Here is a 26,296-nt window from a genome sequence, read left to right as displayed (position 1 = left end):
CACAAAAAAAAAAAAAAAAAAACAGCTGAGCAGAACATTTTATGACATTGCCACGGGGCAGCTAACAGACACCTGCTTATAGAAGCAAGACAAATGTCATCCAGTGTGAAATATTTATAACTGTTATCAATTTCTAAAAAGTTTATGACACCGTTAATCCTCTTTCTGTGAGTATTAAAAGAAAGAATACAAGAGAATAACACAAGGATTGAGACGTATTCCTTCTTTCATAACGTTACGCTTTTGAAGTTAAATGTTTAAGCTATTATATGAATATTTGTTTGTACTGTATGTATAATCAGCTGTGCAATATGGGAGGTTACCTTTCTGTTTGGTTGTTGGTTCTTTTGCCTTCTTTGTTACTGCTGGCTCTAAAGAATAAAAACGGATGTAGAATAAACATTTAGGATTCATGTTTCCTGGATGCCAACCAGATTAATGAAAACTGTTTTCAAGACAGCCTGCAGGACAACTCTATTAATTCTCCATTTGTTTCATAAAGCAACTGTATTTCACAGGTAAATGCAGGATCATTTCATTATGGAATGAATAAATAAATAAATGGATACAACATTTAAATGTATGATATTTTAAACTGTAATATTACATTATATATAATATAGTATGAATAAAATGCAACAATAAAATCTACCTTTCTTGGTAGAGGTAGGTTTTGCCCTTTCTTTAGTGATCACTCGCTCTGTAAAAGAGGAAATTATAAGCTATTGCTCATTAATATAAAACTACTGCTACAGTTCCTGAACCATAATTACCTGTCCTTTTAGGCTTCTCCTTCACAGCTGTTGGCTCTAAAGTCATAAAAATTGATTTATTTAGTATGAAAATAGATCTAAAATTGAAATTTAGTCATCGTTTTTCTATTGTTCTTAATTTTCTTTGTCACCGAAGGTTTTACTTTGTCTTTAGTAACTATGGGCTCTTGAACACATACAATACAAATCTACAAAAACAAATAGCACAGATTCAGATGGATGGATGGATGGATGGATGGATGGATGGATGGATGGATGGATGGATGGATGGATGGATGGATGGATGATAGATGGATAGATGGATAGATGGATAGATGGATAGATGGATAGATGGATAGATGGATAGATGGATAGATAGATAGATAGATAGATAGATAGATAGATAGATAGATAGATAGATATAGATAGATAGATAGATAGATAACTAGTTCTCACCCTTCTTCGCAGGAGTTGCTTTGGCTTTTTCTTTGGGTGCAGCTGGTTCTGAAATTTGAGGTCAGAGGTTATTACTTGCTTCAGGTCTGTTTGCATCTCAATGTAACTAGAAAAAAAAATTGAGGCACTAAATCAGGACAAATTTCTATACCTTTTTTTTGAGTGGCTTTCTTTGGTTTTAGCTTTGTAGCTTCCGGTTCTTAAGCAAAGGAAACATTAAAGCAGTTTTAACAATAATGACAAATGGCAAATATAGAATTAAAATTCAGAAATACTATGCGATCATTAACACCTTTCATTACAGTAGGAGCTTGATGAGTCGTTAAAATAGGAACTTCTGATTCTGAAAAACACAAAAAGCTTGTAATACGGTGGTGTATTCATCCTTTTGACACCTTGAGTAAGCTTTCAAGATGAAAAACATACTGAAACTGACAGACATTTCTCTCTCTCTTTTTTTTGTGGCATTAACAGCCGTATAATTTAGTTTAAAAACAAAATGTCAATGACCTTGGTGAATGTATTTGAATTAATATAGTTTTGAATACCTGGAATAGCCGATGGTGGTAATGGACTACTTGTAACTATATGATGCACTGTAAGATAAAGGATTTCAGGGTATGTTTAGATGTGTTTTAAAGTACAGTAAGTTACAGTAATTATAGGTGACTGTAATACTCACCATACCAGCCAGGGGGCGCTGGGCAGTACACAGGTGTTGGTCGGCACATAGGTACTGTTTTAAGGGGTTGTGAAAAGAAAGATTCAGAGTTACAATAGACCGACTGTAGATTGCGTGTTATTGCTGCTGTCTGTTTGCACTATGTGAATGTAACGCAATGTGATATTAAAAAGTCACAAGGCTATGAGTTGCACTCACGCTCCTGTATCGGAACTGGAGCAGCTGACACTTCCACATCCTCTGAAGCTCTAGATCCTTTTATTAGGAGAAGAGAAAGCACTGCTGTCATATCTTTAGATCAAACGGAATTTTACCATTTGCCATCAACTTAAAAGAGATCACTCAAAAATGAAAAATCTGTCATTTACTCATTCTCATGTTGATCAAAACCTTCTTCTGTAGAACACAAAAGATGATGTTAAGCAGGGTTTTCAAGCTGCTCTTTTCCATACAATTAAAATTAATGGTGACCTGCAGGGAGCACCAGTATGGAGCCCCTAAAAGGACATGGTGAAAGAATATGAGATGGAGGAAAAAATATTTGCCAATGCTTTTGCATTCTCTCGCAAATGTTTTACGTTCCCCCGAGAAACTTTGCACTCCCTCTGAAAATTTTGTTTGCTTTCAGCCTAGAAACTGGAGCAGACTGTGTGCGTGCTGCGGCGGTTTGCGTGACAATAACGTGAAACAAGACTTCAATCCCCATTGGAAAGCATATTTACACTGTCTGAATCCTTTCCTATCCCCCTACATAGAGCAACATGTGCCATTCAGCATGTACAAAATAGTAAATGTCTTGAACAAGTGACCGATTTTTGCCACAGCTTCAGCATCTATTTAAAGCATTTACGTAAAAAAAAAAAAGAAAAAAAAAAAAAAAAAAAAAAGAGCGGCCCCACTTTATATTAGGTGGCCTTAAGTACTATGTATCAAAAAATAAGTACATTGTACTTACTGTGTTCAAATTGAATTGTATTGCAAAACACCTTTCCTGATATTGAGGTGGGATACGGGTAAAGTTAGGGACAGGTGTGGTGGTGTGGGACAGTTTAAGGGTAGAGTTAGGGACAGGTGTGGTGGTGTGGGTAAGTTTAAGGGTAGAGTTAGGGACAGGTGTGGTGGTGTGGGACAGTTTAAGGGTAGAGTTAGGGACAGGTGTGGTGGTGTGGGTAAGTTTAAGGGTAGATTTAGGGACAGGTGTGGTGGTGTGTGTAAGTTTAAGGGTAGAGTTAGGGACAGGTGTGGTGGTGTGTGTAAGTTTAAGGGTAGAGTTAGGGACAGGTGTCGTGGTATGGGTCAGTTTAAGGGTAGAGTTAGGGACAGGTGTGGTGATGTGGGTAAGTTTAAGGGTAGAGTTAGGGACAGGTGTGGTGGTGTGGGTAAGTTTAAGGGTAGAGTTAGGGACAGGTGTGGTGGTGTGGGACAGTTTAAGGGTAGAGTTAGGGACAGGTGTGGTGGTGTGGGTCAGTTTAAGGGTAGAGTTAGGGACAGGTGTGGTGGTGTGGGACAGTTTAAGGGTAGAGTTAGGGACAGGTGTGGTGGTGTGGGACAGTTTAAGGGTAGGGTTAGGGACAGGTGTGGTGGTGTGGGTCAGTTTAAGGGTAGAGTTAGGGACAGGTGTGGTGGTGTGGGACAGTTTAAGGGTAGAGTTAGGGACAGGTGTGGTGGTGTGGGTAAGTTTATGGGTAGAGTTAGGGACAGGAGTGGTGGTGTGGGTAAGTTTAAGGGTAGAGTTAGGGACAGGTGGGGTGGTGTGGGTAAGTTTAAGGGTAGAGTTAGGGACAGGTGTGGTGGTGTGGGTAAGTTTAAGGGTAGAGTTAGGGACAGGTGTGGTGGTGTAGGTAAGTTTAAGGGTAGAGTTAGGGACAGGTGTGGTGGTGTGGGTAAGTTTAAGGGTAGAGTTAGGGACAGGTGTGGTGGTGTGGGTAAGTTTAAGGGTAGAGTTACGGACAGGTGTGGTGGTGTGGGTAAGTTTAAGGGTAGAGTTAGGGACAGGTGTCGTGGTATGGGTCAGTTTAAGGGTAGAGTTAGGGACAGGTGTGGTGATGTGGGTAAGTTTAAGGGTAGGGTTAGGGACAGGTGTGGTGGTATGGGTAAGTTTAAGGGTAGAGTTAGGGACAGGTGTGGTGATGTGGGCAAGTTTAAGGGTAGAGTTAGGGACAGGTGTCGTGGTGTGGGACAGTTTAAGGGTAGAGATAGGGACAGGTGTGGTGGTGTGTGTAAGTTTAAGGGTAGAGTTAGGGACAGGTGTGGTGGTGTGGGTCAGTTTAAGGGTAGAGATAGGGACAGGTGTGGTGGTGTAGGTAAGTTTAAGGGTAGAGTTAGGGACAGGTGTGGTGGTGTGTGTAAGTTTAAGGGTAGAGTTAGGGACAGGTGTGGTGGTGTGGGTCAGTTTAAGGGTAGAGATAGGGACAGGTGTGGTGGTGTGTGTAAGTTTAAGGGTAGAGTTAGGGACATCCTAAACGAGATTTATAGCTGCACTATGTACATTTTCTGTCCGCTAGAGGGCACCTATTCTAAACAAAGGCGTAGTTTGATGACGCCAAAGTTGAGAGCAGAATCTTGGGACATGTGGTCTTCACCTCACAGCCGGTGGAAAGAATCGGGATAGGACTCTGGCAGAAATCATGTTGATGGATGCGGTTATTAACGTTTCTGTAGTATGAAGCTGAGCAGGACCGAGTGCTGTGGGAGCTGAGCAAGGCCGCTGGAGCGATTGTTATGCATTCACACTCCTTGCGAGCAACAGGGCTTTTATTATGACGGGACACACGCCAGCGCCATTTCCGCTTTTCCGGTCATGAGTATGAAGTAACGCAGCTCTGGTTATCATATTAGATACATTTGAGTGTGTTTAAAATGATGTTATGACGTTACTCTGTGCGTTCACTCAGCGGATGCTGTGACATGTTCACACTGCTAAGAGTAAAGCGTTTCTGCAGAATAAAACCGAGGAAACCGAGGGTAACGCAGATTTGACGCAATTGACAGGCGACTCCCTCAGACGTCCCGGATCCTAATAGCAATTTTATCAAAATTTACAAATAGTTGAAAACATTTGGGATATTTTTGGAACTCAACTGAACAAAATATATAACACTGTTTTTGGATATTTTACTGCAAAAATACAACATAGTCCACCTTTAAACAATAAGCCTACTTTGTTGAGGTATATAACTATGATTCATTTTCTGCTGATGAATGTATTCAAACAGTTGCTCACTTGTCTAATAAAACACGTAAATTAAAGTGTCTGTGGTGTTTCCATGTAAAACTGGAAATCGAGGGTAACTTAAGGATGATGTCATTGATAGGCAATGCACGGATACAGTCCATGTCTTGATTAAAATTGCTGGATTTCTTCTGATTTAAACATTCTTGGAAACATTATTTGGGATAATGCAAGTACAAAATAGAGCTAAGTCAACAAAAGATATAACATTGGTCTAGTGTTTTTTTGATATTTTAATCCAAAAAATCTTACATATTGAGCCTTTAAGCCTGGCTATGAAACCGGGGGATTAAGAAGTGCTCAAATTGTAACCTTTTGCTCCTTTTACGTCAAAACTAGGCTGTAACTTACGCACCGCTGGTGCAACCGGCATGGCATATCAATCTCCAGAAAATACAAAGTATTATGCATTTGTTCTTAAATCATACCTTCATAAGTTGTTTTTCAATAAAAACATCCTTCTCCACTAATCAGTGTCCTTCTCTATTGTATATCGCACTTGTATAATTTAAATGTGACGATAATTAAAATTTCCAAAAGATTTGGAATTGATCTGGTTGCCAACCACATAATTATTATGCCTCTGGTTGCCCATGACATATTATGGAGATGAGCCTGTATATTCAGAAAAATATTTTGTGTTCCATTTAAGAAAGAAAGTCACACGTTTGAAACTACATAAGGGTGACTATATAATGACAGACCTTTCATTTAGGGATGAACAACTGCTTTTACATAAGAATGATCATGTGAGCTTACTTCTCTTTTTGAGTATGTTGGCAGCCACTGCCTTTGCTTTTGGTGCTGTGAACCAGAGAGCAAATATTTTGTCAAGTCTGAAATATTCATGCTATATAACAAATCATTTGAAACAGTATATTTCAGTTACCTTTCTTTGCTTTCTCCAGTCTTGTTCTTGGAGCTTCTTTTTCTGACGAGCAAATGTTAGCCTTTATTGCAATATTCTTCCACAAACAAATTCCACGTCTATATTGAATATAGATATGCTTTTTTATTGTTATGATCTGAGTGAGAGCTCACATATCGCACCTTTTCTTTGTTTAAGCAGGGGCTCCTTTCTCTTGGTCTCAGCTTCTTGTAAGAAAAAAAAACAAAACATGAAATAACAAAACAATTGCTTCCAGATCAAAACATATATCAGTATCTCGTTTCTCCAAAGGTTGTCACAAGTTTCCCTATTTTCAAAATGTCTTTACAGTGTTTGATGTAACATTGCATCAAAAGCACCATCAAACATATACGGAATTTGAGTTTATGAATACAAATATTTTCTAACGTGAAAAATTGCCCATAATGCTGTTGGCTCTGCTTTTTAGTATTTGATTGCCTTATTGATTAGCATCTTTTAACAATTTGCTAACAGAACAGAACACATTGATCTTTTCAAGCATACATAAAAATGCTTTATCAATATTTTAGTCTAACTACTTCAAGTATAGTTTTGCAGCAGGCTTGTTCTGCTAAAGCAAGCAGTTTGCTGTAGAAATCGACAGGCCTGAGTTAAACCAGCTTTAATCAAACAAAACAATGCACTCCAGCGCTCAAGGCTGACTCTTTAACCTGTGAAATGAAAAACAGTCAGACATGAATCACGCCAGACTGCTTTATTCAGTTTAAAACATTTTTTAAAAGGTCACTTCATGATGTCTAAATCACTCATACTGTCCTTCTTGTAAAAAAGCATTTTATCAGATCGATCAGTAGCCATGATTAATATTGCAATATATTATATTGCAATATTAATAAAAATTATCTATGCAATGATTAATTGAAATAACCTCTAATGATCACACTAGAGCTAAAATACTCAAAAATCCTGAAGTTTTGGGGGTTTGATTTAATTTGTATTTTTAATTTGTATCTAGATGAACAGATATGCACCAGGGGGCACTGTTGTGTTTATCAAAGCTATTGAAGTGAGAAAAAATAGAGCTATTTTACTGATATAAGATCCTCTGTGATGTCCTCTAAAACAGACTGCTATATTATTATAGGTCATGAGGAGATCATAGGTTATACTTTTCATTAAATATCCATACTTTGAAAGTTGAACTTAACTTAGATGAGCAAAAATAGACAAACTAACAGACCATATTGTATCTACAATAACAAGTCACAGTACCTGATATTAATTTATGTTCACAGAACTGTTGCATTAAAATCCGTGGCCTCGTGCCTACCAACTAATATCTAAATATATAGCTTGCTACTGGAAAAGCTACCCAATTCTATTTAAACCGCTTTAAGTCACTGTTTCATTCTATCTTTTTAAAAGCCATCAAGATCATAATTCTGAATACTCAAAGAAAGCATACTTTAAAAGTATCTAATATTAGCTTCTGGTCAGTAAATGTATTACAATAGTTGCGTTCAAAGTCTTTCATGGGGGGAAAAAAAGACCTTTTTTCTTCACTTTATCAGGCTCAGCTGGAGGGAAAAAGGAGAAAAAAAGGACAAGTTACTAGTGTTGAGCTTTAATTGGTTATTCCACTAGATGGTGACTCCGAGTAGACACATTTGTCTGTTTACTTCATGTTTAAGAGAAATGTGTTCCACATACAGAGAGCATATATAATAAAAACTAAATATGGCTTTGCTTAGCTCATTTGCCCAAAGTGTGGTCTAGAAAATTCACACATGGTTAAGGAGATAGACAAAATAACATTTTGGAGCACAGCCACTTTTAATGTACCATCCATATTTTATTATATTAAAAAAAAATGTTATTAATTAAAAACTAAACTTTAAAAAAGTTTACAGTAAAGAGTAAGGGTCAATTCATGATTTTCTTTTCTTTCTTTCTTTTTTTTTGCTGATACGGAAATGGCCAGGGGTGCGTTTCCCAAAACCATTTGTGTTCTGTCCCTTTGTTGGTTATGCAATTTCCCATTGCCAACCAACTACGTTGCTAACAGGTTAGCAACTGGTTTTGGGAAACTCACCCCTGATCTGCCGGCGATTTGATTTCCCCCAACAACTCAGTCTGGAAACCTGTGCATTCATTTCTACTGCTTATGTTACATTTTTACTGGAACCAATCGCAGACTGGCTGATATCCACCTGACATGCTATTGGCGGGTTTAACATGATGATAGACAGAGAAACGATGGGTTGTTGCCTGTTGATCACGCCTCTTGTGGTCTGATTGGTTGAAGGACTATCTAATTGCATACAGAGTCATTTAAATAATGCTCGTTTATCACACCTCTTGTGCAGTAGAAAATACAGAGCAGACTTCCCAGACCAATGTTCAATTTTAAATTGATCTTGGTCTGGTGATAGCCAGACATGAAATCGCCCATGTTGCCATATGTATATGCTTATACGCAGAACTTACAATCCAATATACAATATGCAGCTCTATACGCAACAAACTGCGATCCACGGCGTATTCTGACACCTTTCTATCAGAACCAGCAATAACTTATTGAGCAATTTGAGCTACAGTAGCTCGTCTGTTAGATCGGACCACACAGGCCAGCCTTTGCTCCCTTCGTGGATCAGTGAGCCTTGGCCGCCCATGACCCTTTCGTTGGTTCACCACTGTTCCTTCCTTGGAGCACTTTTGATAGATACTGACCACTGCAGACCAGGACACCTCACAAGAGCTGCAGTTTTGGAGATGCTCTGACCCAGTAATCTAGCCATCACAATTCGGCCCTTGTCAAACTCGCTCAAATCCTTACACTTGCCCATTTTTCCTGCTTCTAACACATCAACTTTGAGGACAAAATGTTCACTTGCTGCCTAATATACAGGTGCAGTGATGAAGAGACAATCATTCACTTAACCTATCAATGGTCACAATGTTGTGGTCGTACACCTGATCGGTGAATGCATGCATACTGTATGGTATCTTGATAAATTAACAGCACGTCCACTCACTTCACATTTTATGTACACATCATTCTCCAATCAAAGATTAGCAATAATTTTTACATGCAATTTATTGCGTGCAAAATACCTCTTGGTTGAGTTGTTTTTGCACGAAAAACTCACAAAAATTGTTAGAACAAAGATATTGGCATGCCTCTGAACTATATGCTTTAGACATGGCCAATATGGTTTGCTATAAAATGGGTCTGTTATGCAGAAAATTGAAAATATGCCCAGGCCTTTTCTTTTCTTTTTTTTAAACAACATGCAGGATATTGACCTTGCACGTCAATACCAAATACCTTTTTCTTCCTTTGCTTTTTTGTCTTGGGCTTTTTGAGGATCTTTATGTATTTTTGAATGCATACAAGGACAGGTAGAGGGCTCTTTTTGTTTGTCTGGAATGGATACAAACAAATGCAAAACGGTGAGTGCCATTATAGACTACAGTGATTAATTTCATCTCCAGCTGCCTTTGGTTCATACGAAACATCGGCTGTGATGTTATGTAGGTTTGTTTGTTTGTCGCTAGCACAGGCAGACTTGTCAATACTGACCACCAAATCAATTTCAAAAATCCATTAAGTTCGAAAAATATTATGATGTAAATTAAACAAAATGAGAAACTGTTAAAAAAAGACAGTCTAATGAGCGATGTATTAGATTAGCCTTGTTTAAATCAACACAGGATGATAAAGATCAGATTGGCAGCTAAACACAGAGATAAATGTCTTCTACAGCTTAATATATTGATGTCATTATCTTCAAAACCCATAATATGCTTATGCCATCAGAAGCCAATGCCAGATTTTATGTCCATAAATCAAAATGTTATTACTAAAATTAATTTTTAAAGTGGTGGTAGTAAATCACAGGATACAAATATGACACCTTCATTATAAGTTTGGATCGCATAAATTTGTCAGCATTAATGTGACATTTTTGATTAAATGCCACCCCATCAGTAAAGAGATCGGATTATTACAACAAGAAGGAAGCCAGCTAAAAATAAAACCAGGTTGAAAACCCGGCCAACAAACAGAGATTAACAATAATGGCATATGGCTGAGAAGGAAGGGAAATGTTTTTAGCAGCTGCAAGAATTCCAAGAAGTCTTTTTGAATAATAATTATATTGAAATTCAAAAAGCCGGTTTAGATTGTGTTGCTTACATGCTCGCGGGGAATTACATGGGGGTGTCATTCAAAATGCCGGTAACCTAAAATGCTATTTTGATATCAGTCAACCCTACAGCCGAGTACATGATCTGTGTTATTAAAACAGCATGCATTCTTTCTTCCTTCGTTTTCTCACTGACCTTTGGCGCAGAAGTTTATTAGCTAATAAAATGCATTTTCCCTTTACTGATTAAGATCAGCAGGGGCAGTGTAAGCTGTAAGATAGGATATTATTCCTATGACTTTGATTTGCCTTTGAAACTTTGTATAGTGTAACTAGGCACTATCTGTGCTTGTATAGTGCTGTTCCATGTGTATTTAAAGTCACTGTCATTATTTCCTGCACAAACAAGCTGGAGGTGAAAATGAGTTCAGACAACGAGTTTAATAGAATACAATCAAATTAATTTGTTCACATTCATGTTCCCCCATCATTGTATTTTTTGAATTCATAAAAATGTTACCAGCCAACTGGCAATTAATGTTTCATATATGCCGATTTTAACTTGCATTATTTGGTGCTTACAGTACAGCCAAACCACAATTTATTCAGACACCTTCAAACATTTCTCACATTATCAGTTTGTTCGCTATAGTATAGAAAATGATACTAAAATATGGCAAGAACTCAGAGTTGCTGTCAGAACAAATTAGGCCCCGTCCACACGAAGCCAGAGCTTTCCCAATCCGATTTTTTTTCCTTGTTTCAATAAATATCTGCGTGCTGCCTGCGTAAACCGACTCGAAACAATGTAGTATACATGCAAGACCAGTGTGTGGCGCTGTAATTCTGCCACACAAATACACTCAAATCAGAGAAGAAGAGTCATGGCTAGAAAGGGTATAGCAGTGATAGGAGGTGAGGCAAATTCGCACGATAAAATAACAATAAATACATACTTAACAGATGTGTTTTATTAACGCCTACACCTACCCTTACAATAATGCAAATATGGTAATTAAATGATGCAATATTGATGTGCGCATGCCCAGTGCCCGTAATTTTATTCCTTTACGTGCCGGACATAGTGTGATGACATCACCGTTTCACAAAATATCCGGATTGGCTGTACACACGAAAACACAAAGGTGTCGTTTTCAGATTTATCCATGCACTGAGACCCGGTTTCAGAAAATATCAGATTTATGCTTCCAAAACGCCGGATCCGTGTGGACAAAACGCTGATACGGTACAAAATGTATACATATACAGCTAAACGCATCTCTGTGTGGATGGGGCCTTAGTGTCAAATAACTTTGGTAGAAAGGTATGTAATTGATTACAATCATCCAATCAGCTGTTAGCTATTAAATATAAGCACATAATTAGATAATACCAATTTAGTTCAACCAGTTACCAAACAATGCTGAATTTTGTTCAGTCTGTGGTGTGGTGTGATTAGCACATTAACAATTAAAGAAAAAAACACTTGAGCAAAACATGCTTTAAAACATGTTTTACCCGTAGTCCACTGTATGAAGAATTTTTGGGTATAATACGTCACACTTTACTTTATTTTGCTATCCTTAGTTAACTAAATGAACTATGTCCTGCACCCACTAGTAAAGAAAACATATCTGGTGACTGAATAATGTTTGGTTTGACTGTATATAAAATACATCCTTTTTCCTAACATTGTAATTGTGTACCGACCTTCTTTTTCAGCTTCTGCCACAGGTTTCTCTGCTTCTTTTTCCTTCACCTCCTCGGCTGTTTTAAGAAATAAAACAAACAAAACAAAAGGTGAGTCTTAGAGCCCAGAAAGAATATAGAAAGACAAAAGACACAGACATGTACTTGTTTACTCACACACACCCAGACAGACATGCACACATCCACATAACGCAAACTTTGATGTTCGGATCTTTTTTGTACTTTGTTTGTGCTTTCTGTGGAGACTGCTCAACCCCATGGGTCAAAATGGATCTCTTCAAGTCCCACATTTTAGCTCTCTCTCCCCTTCTAGCAGGCTTCTTTCTCTCAGCAGGGTTTTATTCTGTTGTGTGAAACATATCTAATGATGTTCTTGATAGAGGAATGACAGAGTATCTGCTGCTTGCCTGCAGGCAGGGTCGAGATTCTCATTTTTCTGGCCTCCTCTCAGCAGTAAATGGAATGGGGTGATGCTATTGCTGTAATTTTCTTTCGAGCACAACATTTTAAAGAACTAAAGTACTAAGTAGTAAAGTAAAAAAAAAAGCAAGTTAAACTTGTCAATAAAACAGATCAGCAGGACAAAAGAGCTAGTAAGAACTGTGTGTGTAAAACACACACTCTCCTGATCTCAAGAGGTGCTCTAGCAAATGATGCTAGCGGCTGTGGTCTTTAGCGCACTTGTTAGTGAATCCTGCTCAGAGGGGGTCAGTTGGACCAGTTACATTTGGTGCCGTGACACGGATGGGAGTGAGGTTTAGGAGGGGTGAGTGCAACTATCGTAGGCCAGTAAGAGCTGTGTGTGTAAACCTCACTCCCCTGACCTCAAAAGGCACAAGGGACTGATGGTAGAGGCTGTGGTCTTTAGATTCCTCGTTAGAGCTTCCGCCTCACAAGTCCGACACCATGGTTCGAATCCCGATCAGAGTGGGTTATGTGGGACTGGTTACATTTGGTGCCGTGACCCGTATGGGAGTGAGTTTTAGGGGGGGAAATGTAACTGTCATAGGGCAGTAAAAGTGGTGCATGCATGTAAACCTCACTCCCCTGCTCTCAAGAGGCGGTCTTGATCCCACGTCGGAGACCATTGATAGAATCCTACTCGGAGAGGGTTGAGTAGAAACGATTACACTAACCCCATCCTTACCCCTAACACTACCTTTAACTTATGCCTAAAATTAGAGGAATATAACAGGTATATAAAAAAAGATTGGTGTAGAAATCCCTTGTTACAAGCTAAACCTGATATTCACTGTAAACCTATCCCTCAAATCTGGAAGCAAAGTTCCTTGTTTATTACGCAGGAATGAGTGTAGATCCTAGCCATATTATTCTAGAAAAGTTCCTAGCGATATCGGTTTAGAAACTTTTAATTTTCTTTCGGTCTCGGTACACAATTTAACTAAACACATTACAACATGTAAATAGGATTTTTTCAGTTATTTTGTCACTTATTAAGCAGTAGGCTAGATGGAGCCATTTACCTCCAGTCTTTGTGCCTAGTTAGGCTAGCTGTGGGTGCATCAGACACAGTTATGGCACGCACAGAGATGAGAATGCTATGTATGGACTTATCTAAGTCTGGGGAATAAGCTGAATAAACTAAAGTCCCAAAAAGTCAGCGTGTTCCTTTAAATTCAGCATGTGTAAATGCCCACAAACGACATACATTTTTAATATGTTCATTGCACAAACAGCATTGAATACAATTGAATATGTTTCTGCAAAATCACTGCAGGTGAAAAACAGACTCTGCATAGATTTAACTAGAAAAGTAATGTTGGTTAAGACACACTTTGATTGTTGTCTTAACAAAACCTTGTCTAAAACTTTAATTACATTAGCAATTGCTTAGCTACACCATCAGCAATCACCTAGCAATGCCCTTGCAACAAATTAGAACAACTTAGATCCTGTTTACACCTGTCCCTTTCATACACTTTCAACTATTTCTGTCCTGATTTCATTGAAATGGAGATCTATGAGCAGGTAAATGTATTTTTTTTTTCACTCAGCTCATTCAATAATGTACAACATAAGCTTGCACGATTTACATATGGGTGTTAAATATCAGGAATGTTGAGAGAACCTTGTGCTTGGTACGTTTTTGTCTTCAAACCAAACTTTGGTTTTCGGACGAAAAAGTTTAAATCCCGCCTGGCAAGTGCGCTTCCCATAATGCTTACACGTTGGGTCAGAAGATGGAACCTTTCGTAGTTGTTCGAGTGCATTCAACCACATGAAACTACGAAAGCAGTCCGGTCAAATGCATTTTCGACAACCCCTGGGGCCCTGTTTATACTTGGTTTAAAGATGCATTTTGATTGGATCACAAGTGGACAACGCTAAATACAGGTGTAAAACGTTTTGAGCTTTTCCACCTTCGACCACTTCCAGAGGTAGTTGAAAATGTGCTCGACCAAACTGCTTTAGTAGTGTAGACGCACGCTCATGTGGTAGAATGCGGATAAGCTCAAAATGTTTTAGACCCCGTTTAAATCTGTATTTAGCATTGTTCACTCAGTTGACAAAAAAGCATCTTAAGTCCAGATGTAAACAGGGACTTAGTTACTGCCTTGTGATGCCCTAGCTATCACTCAGAGATCTTAACAAGCATTTATCTGTGGTTGCTTAGGTCTTCAAATGGCAACATAATGATCTCCTTTACTAAATGTATTTGACTCTCTGTATAAGTATCAGTACTTCATATAATGCAGTGCACTATGTGTAGGCTCAGTCTCGCCATGTTCCACTGTTGTCTCTGCAGGCACATCCCAGTACACCTCATTCCCCTGTACCCAGACAGAAGAACCAGCTGTCCTCTGAACTCATCTCAGCTCTGAGTCTGTGATACTGCTGTGTCATACATTGTCTCAGCTCGGGATTAGATTTCCATCCTACAATACACACATTGCTTTATCCCCAATCTCCTCTCCAGATTTTAATCTGATACCCAGTAGGATCTTTTGCCCTCCGGAGGAATTCAGAAAAATTGAAAAACACCATATCAATAAATCAAATAGCAGGAATAATTGGAAAGTGGGGAATATATCTCTCTGGAAGAAAATCATATTACAGGCACCCTTGTGATCTTTGTGCTTTTATTTAATAATAATTTTATCATGGCCGAGCTTATACTGTATCTTGTTATACTTTTAGTGCATTATTTATGATATCGTAGTGTTCAGCTAAATACCCCTAGAGGCAGACGCTGGTACCTCAACCTTTTTTTCTCCCTTCCCTTTTGGGGATCTCACATTTGCACATTTTCTCACATCTCACTGTTGAGGGAAATTGAAAATGTATGGCAAAGAGTATTTTATGGTATATATGCATATCTAAAATTTTTAAATCATTAATTTTAATAAATAATTAAAATTTATTTTAAATAAGTAATTAAAAGAATTATTAAATCATTGATTTATGCATATATTCACTTTCTTACTGTATATATATTAATTGTAATAACTGTTCAAACTGCTGAAGGAAATCGTATAATCGTATTTAGGCATATAATAGAAGTATATTTTTAAAAGTATAAAGCATATATAATAATTCATATAATTATTAAAATATTTTTAATCTAAATAAATAATAAAATATGTATTTTAAGTAAATAATTAAAAATAATTATTAAAACGTATTGTATGTGTCTATTTATGTATATCATTATTATTATTTTTTTTTTTACAAATCTTTATATAGGCCTATACTATATAAAATAACTTAAATAACTACTTTACATAAATTAAATATGAATTTTAAATCAGCAATGAATAAATTATATATAAACATGATTAAATATAAATTACAATAAAAGGTCACTTTAAAAGAGCAGTTTCATATATTTAAAGGGCCCCAATGTTTAATTAAAAGGGTCGGAATGACCCTGAATGGAACTTTGTATTACTGGCACTTATCTTGTTAACTATCACTTTAAGATTAATTACTTGCTGTATTCCTCATTTGTTAGCATCTACTAAATGAATAAATGTAAATGTATACCTTTTAGTAGCAACTAGTAGACACACACTAACATCATCCTATTGATCCTAATGTTGTGGAGTAGATAGAAAAATGAGCCATAGGGAAGTCTTTGGAGATCAAAGTTCGAGTCCTAAGGGTCTTCTCAACCCTCACATCTACAGCCACACACATACTCATGCCCTCTTCTACACTCATCCACCACCATGAGACCTCCAGATGATGTTGTAGAACTCCACAGTCCTTGGAGCTCATTAGTGTTGGCATAATGTTCTCATTTTAATTCTAGTTCATTTTATAAGCTTCATGCAAGGAAACTGTTGCCATGTTTGTTACCTTTAGGGACTGGTTCTGGTTCTGGTGCTTTTTCTGCAATTTCCACTTCCTCTGCACTTTCTTCCTTTTCATCTTTTTCCTCTTCTTCCAGGGTTGCTATGCCTTTGAAAGAAAAGAAAACATGCATAAGGCTTGCCGGATAGCTCATAAGAAGTCTTTGTATTTTTGTTTCGAATCCATCAAGTCTTTACAGCCTTCAGTAACCATTAAAATTCAATTAATGTGATAAAAACAGATTTTTCCACTTTCAGCATTTACTAGTGAGATGGCAATGCTTTTTATACTGAACATTTTGAAAATAGGCTATACCTTGAACCGTTTCGTCCATGTCCACATCCTCTTTGGCTTCAGAAGCTGTTGTAAACATGAAAGTCAGCAGAGGCCTTAATGGGTAACAGTTTATTTTCCTTTGACCTATTATTCTTGAACCCTGCCAAGCAATTTTGGCACGGCTAAGATTTTCCCTTTGGTGGGGGGTAAATTGCATTAGTGTTTTACAAAGAGATAAAATTCAATTTAATTTACATAATTAAAAAAAATATATATATTTTTGTATTGCAACAACAAGTGGCGAGTTAAGAGCTGGAACAGGTGGTTTAGCTTTGCGCAGAGTGAATTAGCAAATCAGCTAAATTAAATTAGCAGGGTAAGGTCAATCTGCTCTATTTTAACTACTATTAGTAAAAAAGCATAAGCATATGTTATCTTACCTTACTAATAGCTTTATGCGCTCTACCAAGACACTGACTATGACCACTAATTCTTAACACAATCAAGCCACAGTAACCTCTTTTGACCTTCATTTATGGCCTAATCTGTTTCCTCTGTTTTCCTTGATCATCCAGAACTTTGATGCCCTCGAACGACCTCTTTCGAGTCAACCGCCTGGTGACAGCAGACATGACAGCAGTCTTTCATAGATTCTAACCGTTTCACTGGCAGCTGAACAGCAATGGCCAGCTGCTGTTCTTTGATCCACCCCAGCATGAATTAGACTTCAATCACTAACTCAAATGGGGTCCTTTCCTACCAGTGTATTTGGATACGTAAGGCAGCAAATTAAGACTAAACTAAGTTTGCAAAAAACGTCTAAACGATTATTGTATTTGGTTAAAATTAAGCAAACTTTTGGTTTAAAAAAGCAAAAAAATTAAATTACAGACTGATATAACAATTAGAGTTGGGAATGATTAAGAATTTTTGGTAACACTTTATTTTAAGGTTCAGTTATTAACTATTAACTAGTTGATAATAAGCATGCATATTACTAGGATATTGGCTGATTATTAGTACTTATAAAGCACATACACTCTAAATAATGCTGGGTTTTACATCAATCCAAGTTGGGTTGAAAATGGACTAACCCAGCCGTTGGGTTGTTTTAACCCAGCGATTAGATTGTTTTAACCCAGCAATTGGATTGTCTTAAGAAAACATTTAACCCAACCGCTGGGTTAAATCAACCCAATTGCGGGGTTAGTCCATTTTCAACCCAACTTAAGTTGTTTTTAGCCCAGCATTTTTTAGAGTGTATTAATACCTTATTCTGCATGACTTTATTCCACATCCCTTAATCCTACCGTATTCCTAAACTTAAATGCTACAAAAACTACCTTACTAACTATTAATAATCAGTAAATTAGGAGTTTATTGAGGCAAAAGTCGTAGTTAATAGTGAATATGTGTTCTCTATACTAAAGTGTTACCAAATTTTTGTTACTGATTATGTTAGGGATGTACAATTTATTGGCCACGATATATCGGTACCAGATGACATGTTCATTTTTAATGTTACCGGTATCAATTTAATACGAAAATTTAACTGATATATTTTTTCAAAGCACAATATGTAATAAAAAAATATAAAATTATCCAAAAACCAGAACTATGTTATATATTGTGTTTACTTTGTGTCAGACTTTGTATTTTGTGTACTTACATTATCCCAAATTTTTCCAAGAATGTTTAAATCCAGAGAAATAAGTCATTTTAACCAGGATACAGGATCTGTGCGTCGCCTCAATTTCTTAATGAAATTGATGTTTTGCAATATAGATTCAGTAACAATGCTGCAGCGCCAGTGAAACAGTTCAGGAAACTAACTAGTATAGTATGGTGTTCCAACTACGTCCAAATGTAAAAACTGCGGAACAAAACGTCATTCGGTTCCGTATTTTTTTTTTAAATCTCGGTTCCCTCCCCTAAAATCACTGGCTAAACACATTTTTGAAAAACAAACCCAGCTAAAAGTCAATAACTAAAGAATTTTGGGTACCTTTCTTAGGTGAAGAGCCATCATCTTCATCAGTCACTGTTGTCTCATCTCCACCTGGTTCGGAGCTAACTGCAGGTGCTGTTACTATAATATCCTCCTCATCATCATCCTCACTACTTATCTGTTCATATCCCTCCTCTTTTCCCTCTTCATCCTGCTCCTCCTTATCAGTTAGCTCAAGCTCCTCAGTAACACCCTCACCTTCACTCGTTATATCTTTTTCAGAGTCAGCGTCTTTCAGCCCAACACCAGTCTCATCTTTAAGACTGTCTTCAGCACCCTCACTGTGATCGTCAGCTAGTTCTTTAGCTGTCTTATCATCATGGTCATCAGGTGGGATATCAGTAGCGCTTAAGCCATCTTGTGAGTCAGCTATTTCAGCTACTGTGCCGTCAGCTTTAGCAGCACTCTCCTCTATGGGTGTTAATATCTCTGTATCATCAACTTTAAGTTTAGGTTCCTCACCAATTTCCTGAGCTTCAACATCAGTGACAGTGGCATCAGCATCTGCTACAATACCAAGCACAATGGGCTCATCATCATCATCATCTTTCTCCTCACTTTGGTCATCTTTTTGGTCATCATCAGTAATGTCATCGTCTGTAGCATCGTCTTGTATATCTACTTCTTTTTTGTCTTTATCATAAGCAGGAATAACTTTATCATCTTCTTCCTCAGGTGGTTCTTCATGGCCAGCCTCCCCACCCTCAGCATCTTCTGCTTCTTTGACATCTTTAGAGGAGGAATCATCAGCTACAGCAACAACGTCGTCGTGCTCGTCTGTGGGCGAAGGTGGGAGGATTTCAGCATCAGATATTAGATCATCTTTGGTGTCTTCTTCTTCCTCCTCCTCTGCTTTGCTTGATTCATCGTCCTGATCGTCTAGTGATGTAGAAGGAACTTTTTCATCTGCATCAGTTCTGTCTTCCTCCTCATCATCATCATCCTCATCATCAGCAGGCTCAGCTTCTTTAGAAGTGACAAGTTCTGCAGCTTCTTCTTTCTCCTCATCAGATTCGGCAGGGATTGACGCATCTTCCTTTTCGGGAGCATCAGTAGAAGCAGCAGCCGCCTCTTCATGTTCTTCTTCCTCCTCAGCATCAGCATGGGCTTCCTCTTTCTCCTTTTCTTCAGCCTCCTCTTCTTTTCCTTCCTTCTCCTCCACAGCTTTCTCTGCTGCTGCTTCCTCCTCTTCATCTTCCTTATCCGCATCAGTTTCTTCTTTCTCCTTTTCTTCAGCCTCCTCTTCTTCTCCTCCCTCCTCCACAGACTCCTTTGCTGTTGCTGCTGCTTCCTCCTCTTCATCTTCCTCTTCCTCCTCAGCATCAGCTCCCTCTTTCTTCTTTTCTTCAGCCTCTTCCTCTTCCTCCTCAGCATCAGCTTCCTCTTTCTTCTTTTCTTCAGCCTCATCTTCTTTTCCCTCCTCCTCCACAGCATCCTCTGCTGCTTTCTCCTCTTCCTCTTCAGCATCAGCTTCCTCTTTCTCTTCAGCCTCCTCTTCTTCTCCCTCCTCCTCCACAGCTTCCTCTACTGCGGCTTCCTCCTCTCTATCTTCCTCTTCAGCATCAGCTTCTTCTTTCTCATTTTCTTTAGCCTCCACTTCTTCTCCCTCCTCCTCCTCTTCGTCTTCCTCTTCTTCAGCAGATTCTCCCTCCTCCTCAGCATCTTCTTCTACTTCTTCCTCTTCTTCCTCATCCTCTTCCTCCTCTTCATCAGCAACCATCTCATCTTCCTCCTCCTCTTCTTCTACTTCTTCTTCTTCTTCCTCATACTCCCCTTCCTCTGCTAAGATCTCCTTGGCCTGTATCTCTGCAACTATATCATTAGGTTGTCAGAAATGTCAGTGAAGGTAGAGTGTGTGGGGTTCAAACCAAAAGTACAGCCCCACAATATGTGACAGATTCAAAATGATATTTGTCTAGACATATACAATCCAGTGCATAACATATAATCAGACATTTGATGCATATTATGTAGGCGATTTTACTGTGACAGTATCCGTTTAGTAGTGTTGTTAAATAGTTGCATACTTAGAAGAGATGCAAATAAGTATAGGTGCGAATAGGTCATTTTCATTTTTTTATTTTTTTAGTACAAATGTTGATACTTAAAAAGGAGCTCTGCACATTGCTTATGGCTTGATGAGACCTCTCAATGATTAATGATACATTACACTGGCAGAATACTTTGTGGCTTTTAAGGTTTGGTAATGTGACTGCACTATTAATCAATGTTTGTCAGATTTTGAAAAACCAGAAACTTGTTCTAGTTTCAGCCCAACAGAGTTATCGTTTTCACGCCCAGAAGCACTTTGTTTAAATAGTAAATGCACTCACACCCATTTGTTGTACACTCTGCTTATTACGCATGCGAAGCAGCACACAAACATTTTCCTCTCTGGAGAAGCATTCGTTCTTTCCGCTCGCAGATTCCGCCATGCAAACAGCGAATCCTCCATGGTGCAAGCGCAACTGGCTTTTAAAGGGAATGGGAGATGAGATTGGTTTATGGCACATTATGTCCAAAACACACCCATGACTCATCAAGTGACTAAGTACACACTTTTTTGGACCATGCACCTGGACGACCGATCTTTTTTTTTTGTCGTTAAACTGAGAATTTATTCTTATTCTAATTCTAATTCGACCCTATTGACATGCATTATACGAGCAAAAGTTGGAGTTAAACATTTTCATTTGTGTTCTACTGAAGAAACAAACACACCTACATCTTGGATACCCTGGGGTATTTGTATCTGCTTGTATAACATTTTCATTTTTGGGTGAACTGTCACTTTAAGAAGATGAATGTGGAGATGCCTGTGAAATGGAAAAGTAAAATAAACACCCATTTGACCCAGGGTTGCCAACTCTCACGCATTTGGCGTGACATACGCTTTCAGGCTCTGTCACCGCTCTCACTTTGCCCAACTTAATCTCACGCCAAATTGCCAAACCTGCTTTTGATACAACAAAGCTAAACTTTTAATTTTGTTTAAGTTTAAATGCGAAATTCAAACAATAAATAGCGTTTTGGCGCTAATGTGACATAATGTAAAAGCCAGAGGCGTTGAAAAACGTAGTTGCGACATGCTCTCGTCTCCCAGTGGCGCGCACGGTCACGTGGCTCATGGAGCGCTCAATACTTCTAGCGCCGCGTGCATTTGAATGGCGGATACACGTCATTTTCACTACGCAGATGTTTGCAGCAAGTTTTGGTAAACAGTAGAGCATAGTGTGATTATTAATTGATTATTAAGTCAACCATATTTACAGGATAGTTTTATAATGGAGAGTGATATAGATGCAACATTAACATTAATGTTATTCTTGTATTTAGCCCTCAGGTATTCCTTACTAATTGGTCACACTCATACTCATTGATGACAAGTGTGACCATACACTGTAACTATTTTTCAATTAAATAAATGTTCTATATTTTAGTTCAATAATATTTATTAAATATTTTGAGGAGATCTTTTGGTACTAAATACTATTTGTGCAATAATTATTGTCAATTAATAACCACTTAAAATATTTTTCTTCTAATATTTATATTATTTATATTACAATTAGTGTAGTAATAAAGGTTAAAATAGAGAATTCAAAGAGGCAAATTAAAGTCATTTTGTGGCTAAAAAATAATAATGTTCCTTTCTAGGTGCCTTATGGCTCTTTATACATGTATCTAATCAAGTTGCTCAAAAAAGTATTGCAGTCTTGCATTTTAATAAATATTTAGATATAATGAAACACTAGATTTCTCTAAATGTAAAATTTTAAAACGTTTATAACTTGCATCCTAATATTTTTAATGAATAATTAAACCTAAGCACACACAAGTGAATATTAATGAATGCGAGCACATTTGACCCAAGAAACGTTTAAAATAGTGCTAAAACAATTTTTTCCCCCTTATTATGTATAGTAAGCTATATACTAGGCTACATATGAATTGACACTGAATCAAGATCGAAAATCGATGAACTTAAAAGTTGTCAACCCTGCCCATCTCACGATTATGTGGACATCATGCCAACAAAATCAAGTCACTCAAGAACACAGACCATGCCCTGAGACAGGTATTGCTGGCTGATAAAGGATCTTATCAGTCCCAACACTGATTTTTTAGGTCATATCACGAATGATCCCACACCACTGGAGTATTTCTGAAAGTTTGTGTCAGAATATATAAAGCAAATCGAGGATACTGCAGACACTGTGGTACAGGCTACACAAACACACTTTGCAGCAAGTGCAATGTCCACCTCTGCTTCTCGGAGGACAAGAACTGCCTTTGGGACTATCATAACTGAATATGGCTATGAACATAGCTAAATCACATATATGACAAAGACTTCATTCAGTTTATCAAGTTCTGTATATACAATCATAACATATTTTTAAAATAAATAATGAAAAATATATAATATTATATAAAAATATGTCCAATTATTAAAACTGTGTGATTATTAGTGTATACATATGCTATTTAATATAACCATTACATCCTGCAAATTAACCCTTTATTATTTTTTTAATAAAGATTATGTAGATTATCCCTACATTTATTCAGACAGTGAGTGAAATAACTGAAATTCTGCTACCCATGCACAGGCCCAACGTTGTAATATTACAACATAAAACGTACAAAAATGTCGAAAATGTACAACAACATGTAAAAGGTGGGAACAGGTGTTTTTTTTCTTTTTTCTTTTTTTTTACAGTTTTTTTCTATATTTAAGTCTTACAGGGTTAAAGAAGAGATGCTGCTAAAGGGAGAGGGGGAGTTAATGTTTTTAATTTACAGTTTACCAGGGCACGTGTGTAAATTTGCAAGGATAAATCATGCATAATAAAAACTGAAAATATCTTGAGCTTCTGTTAACCAGATACCTCCCCCCTAAAACTCTTTGGAAATAAGTGCTAAAATGCAATAACTTGTTTCCAGCTTTTGACATTCATTATTGGGGTCTTTAAGAAGGTACTTTGAACAGTGTACAATAAAAAATTAATAAAAAAATTGCCTAAGAAAACAGGCAGTTCACAGTGTCTGGAATTACTGTGGCACTATGGAGCGGGCGTATAGTATCATCTTAAGAACAGTAATTATGGTTTATAATACTCCTCCATTGACACTGCCTATATGTCTTAGGAGCACACATCTAATTTCCTGGTCTCTTAGGCGTCCCTGTGTCAAATATTATGGACTGTACCTTTAAAGCAAAACAGGGGCACACCAATTTGTGAGGCTTGCAGAGTTCCCTTAAGTGTTAATATGAAAAATGACTGCATATGTGTTGCCCATATAATCAAATACAGAGTTTTATTACACATATGCAAGACTATTTTTATTCAGAAACATTTGCATTAGCTAAAACTGATAATGGTGTTTAGATGCTTTCTGCAATGGCATTACTATTTAGAGACAGCTTAATGATCATTTCATGAAGATGTTAATGGACAAATACATGCAGCTTTATGGAACACTGATTAGCATGGGGAGCATAATTAGGGCGTGTGAAAACAAAGGGAAATGATTATGAATGCATGGCTCCAAACGCAATCAATGACAGCATAATGCCCATTCTCCATAAAATACTCTAATGCTTGCCCTCCTAATGCAACTGTAATATAAATGTGTTAATTACAGACTCAAGCAAACTGTTATCTGTTATGCTGATGGTTTATGCATTCTCTAATGAATGCAATCTCATCAAGCACTCAAGACACAAACCTTTTTTCCTCGGTGGCAAGAATTCTCCTAGAGGAGAGACACACAACACAAGCATGTAAGTACAACTTCGTTAATGTGAGGTTTAATGCATGGTACAAAAATAAAGTTGTTTATGCGGCACGGTGGTGAAAAAATGTGACTAATATCCCAGCTGCTTCTTCTACATAATGCCATTTTGGCACACTTTAAAACATGATATCTAACAGTATAAAGGGATAGTTCACACAAAAAGGAAGGTTTTGTCTTAATTTACTCATGATGTCATTCCATATTTCATTTTTTCTGTGAATTACAAATGGAGATGTCTATTCATTTTAATGAAATTTAAAGCCACAATATGGATTTTTTTTTGTGACGCGTTGATTTCACAGAGCTTTTATTATGCCGCATACCACCGCTTTCACTTTTCCCACTCATGCGTATGTGGGGTAACCCAGCACTGTTTTAACATATTAGATACATTAATTGAGTGAGTTGTGTTATGTTATGCTTCTCTCTGCGTTCGCTCGCAGGCTACTATGAGACACTTGTTGCACTCTGCAGAAAGCTAGATCAATATTAGGCATGGTAAAACATGGTACTCACAGTAAATCATAAAAATGAAATTTAAACAATAAGAATAACAGTGTTGAGCTATATAACAATCATCAGTTTTCTGTCAATCCAAAAATGTATCCAGCCTTCTCACCTGTCTAATTAACGGGCATGGTCACTTCCTGTAAGTGAGGTCTGTACACGTATCCCTTTAAGCATTGCTTGTTAATTGGATGACCTAAATTGGTATTATCCAATTGTATACTTAAATTTAACAAATGACAGCTGATTGGTTGATTGTAATCCATTACCTCCCTATCAAAGTTTACATTATCAAACATTATTAAGATGAATTTGTTCGGACACAGTTTAACTCAGTTTTGTCATATTTTATTACCATTTTCTAAACTGTGATAATGTGAGAAAATGTTGACGGCGTCTGAATAAATTTTGGTTTGACTGTATACACAAGTCAACAAAATATATAACATTGTTCTAGTGGTTTTCGGATATTTTAAAAGGTTAGTTCACCCCGAAATGAAAATTCTGTCATTAATTACTCACACTCATGTCGTTCAACACCCGTAAGACCTCCGTTCATCTTCAGGAACACAAATGAAGATATTTTTGTTGAAATCCGATGGCTCAGAAAGGCCTTCATTGGCCACAATGTCATTTCCTCTCTCAAGACCCATAAAAGGCACTAAAGACGTTGTTACAAAACCCATCTCACTACAGTGGTTCTACAATAATTTTATGAAGCGACGAGAAAAGTTTCTGTGCGATAAAACACACACGAAATAACGACTTATATAGTGATGGGCCGATTTCAAAACAAAGCTTCCTAAAGCTTCGGAGCTTAATGAATCAGCGTATCGACTAATGATTCAGACCGCATGTCAAAACCGCCAAACTGCTGAAATCACGTGACTTTGACGATCTGAACTGCTGATTCGATACACTGATTCATAACCGTTCAAATCTTTGTTTTGAAATCGGCTATATCACTATATAAGTCGTTATTTAGGTTTTTTAGGTAACAACGACTTTAGTGCCTTTTATGGGTCTTAAAAGAGGATATTACATTGTTGCCAATCGAGGCCTTAATGAGCCATCGGATTTCAACAAAAATATCTTTATTTGTGTTCCGAAGATGAACGGAATGAATCTTACCGGTGTCGAATAAATGAGGGTAAGTAATTAATGACCGAATTTTCATTTTTGGGTGAACTAACCCTTTAGTCCAAATATCTTACATATTGTGCCTTTAATAGTGACCACAGGCTGTCATGCTCAAAAAATGACAATAAAGCACTATAAAAGTATCATAATGTGCATAAGTCATATCTTCCTCTCCATGTTATTGTGATTTGATTATGTGCATACGTAAACATTAGATTAAATTAGATTATAAAACATTAGTAAATAGCACAATTTCAGTCTGTTGCTTTGTGCTTGACAGAATAATGAAAACCATAAGCGTTTGGAAAAACATGAGTGCAAGTTAATGACAGAATTTTAATTTTTAATATCATCAGTGACAACATACACTGTGAGCAAACAATTTGTAGCCTGCTATA

General features: G+C 37.3%; 1 protein-coding gene across 8 annotated transcripts in view; it reads right to left on the bottom strand.

Moving 5' to 3' along the window:
- Positions 1-26,296, bottom strand: part of trdn (triadin) — a 62,519-nt gene that overhangs the window by 14,538 nt on the left and 21,685 nt on the right. For 3 of the 8 annotated variants that reach the window (XM_067417937.1, XM_067417938.1, XM_067417935.1), the window contains 18 exons: positions 24,183-24,209; positions 18,447-20,261; positions 16,481-16,525; positions 16,172-16,273; positions 11,852-11,908; positions 9,322-9,417; positions 6,173-6,217; positions 6,012-6,053; positions 5,882-5,926; positions 2,089-2,145; positions 1,891-1,944; positions 1,757-1,804; positions 1,501-1,551; positions 1,360-1,407; positions 1,209-1,256; positions 774-809; positions 653-700; positions 324-371 (listed from right to left, as the gene is read on the bottom strand). In XM_067417937.1, the coding sequence (XP_067274038.1) occupies positions 324-371; positions 653-700; positions 774-809; positions 1,209-1,256; positions 1,360-1,407; positions 1,501-1,551; positions 1,757-1,804; positions 1,891-1,944; positions 2,089-2,145; positions 5,882-5,926; positions 6,012-6,053; positions 6,173-6,217; positions 9,322-9,417; positions 11,852-11,908; positions 16,172-16,273; positions 16,481-16,525; positions 18,447-20,261; positions 24,183-24,209 (2,712 nt within the window). The remainder of the gene's footprint in view (positions 1-323; positions 372-652; positions 701-773; positions 810-1,208; positions 1,257-1,359; positions 1,408-1,500; positions 1,552-1,756; positions 1,805-1,890; positions 1,945-2,088; positions 2,146-5,881; positions 5,927-6,011; positions 6,054-6,172; positions 6,218-9,321; positions 9,418-11,851; positions 11,909-16,171; positions 16,274-16,480; positions 16,526-18,446; positions 20,262-24,182; positions 24,210-26,296) is intronic. The other 5 variants (XM_067417941.1, XM_067417936.1, XM_067417942.1 and 2 more) reach the window with 5 other exon arrangements.

The sequence above is a fragment of the Pseudorasbora parva genome, chromosome 15, assembly GCF_024679245.1.
Source record: "Pseudorasbora parva isolate DD20220531a chromosome 15, ASM2467924v1, whole genome shotgun sequence".
Lineage (NCBI taxonomy): Eukaryota > Metazoa > Chordata > Actinopteri > Cypriniformes > Gobionidae > Pseudorasbora > Pseudorasbora parva.
The sequence above is the reverse complement of the archived record's forward strand: the minus strand, read 5'-3'. Positions and strand labels throughout refer to the sequence as shown.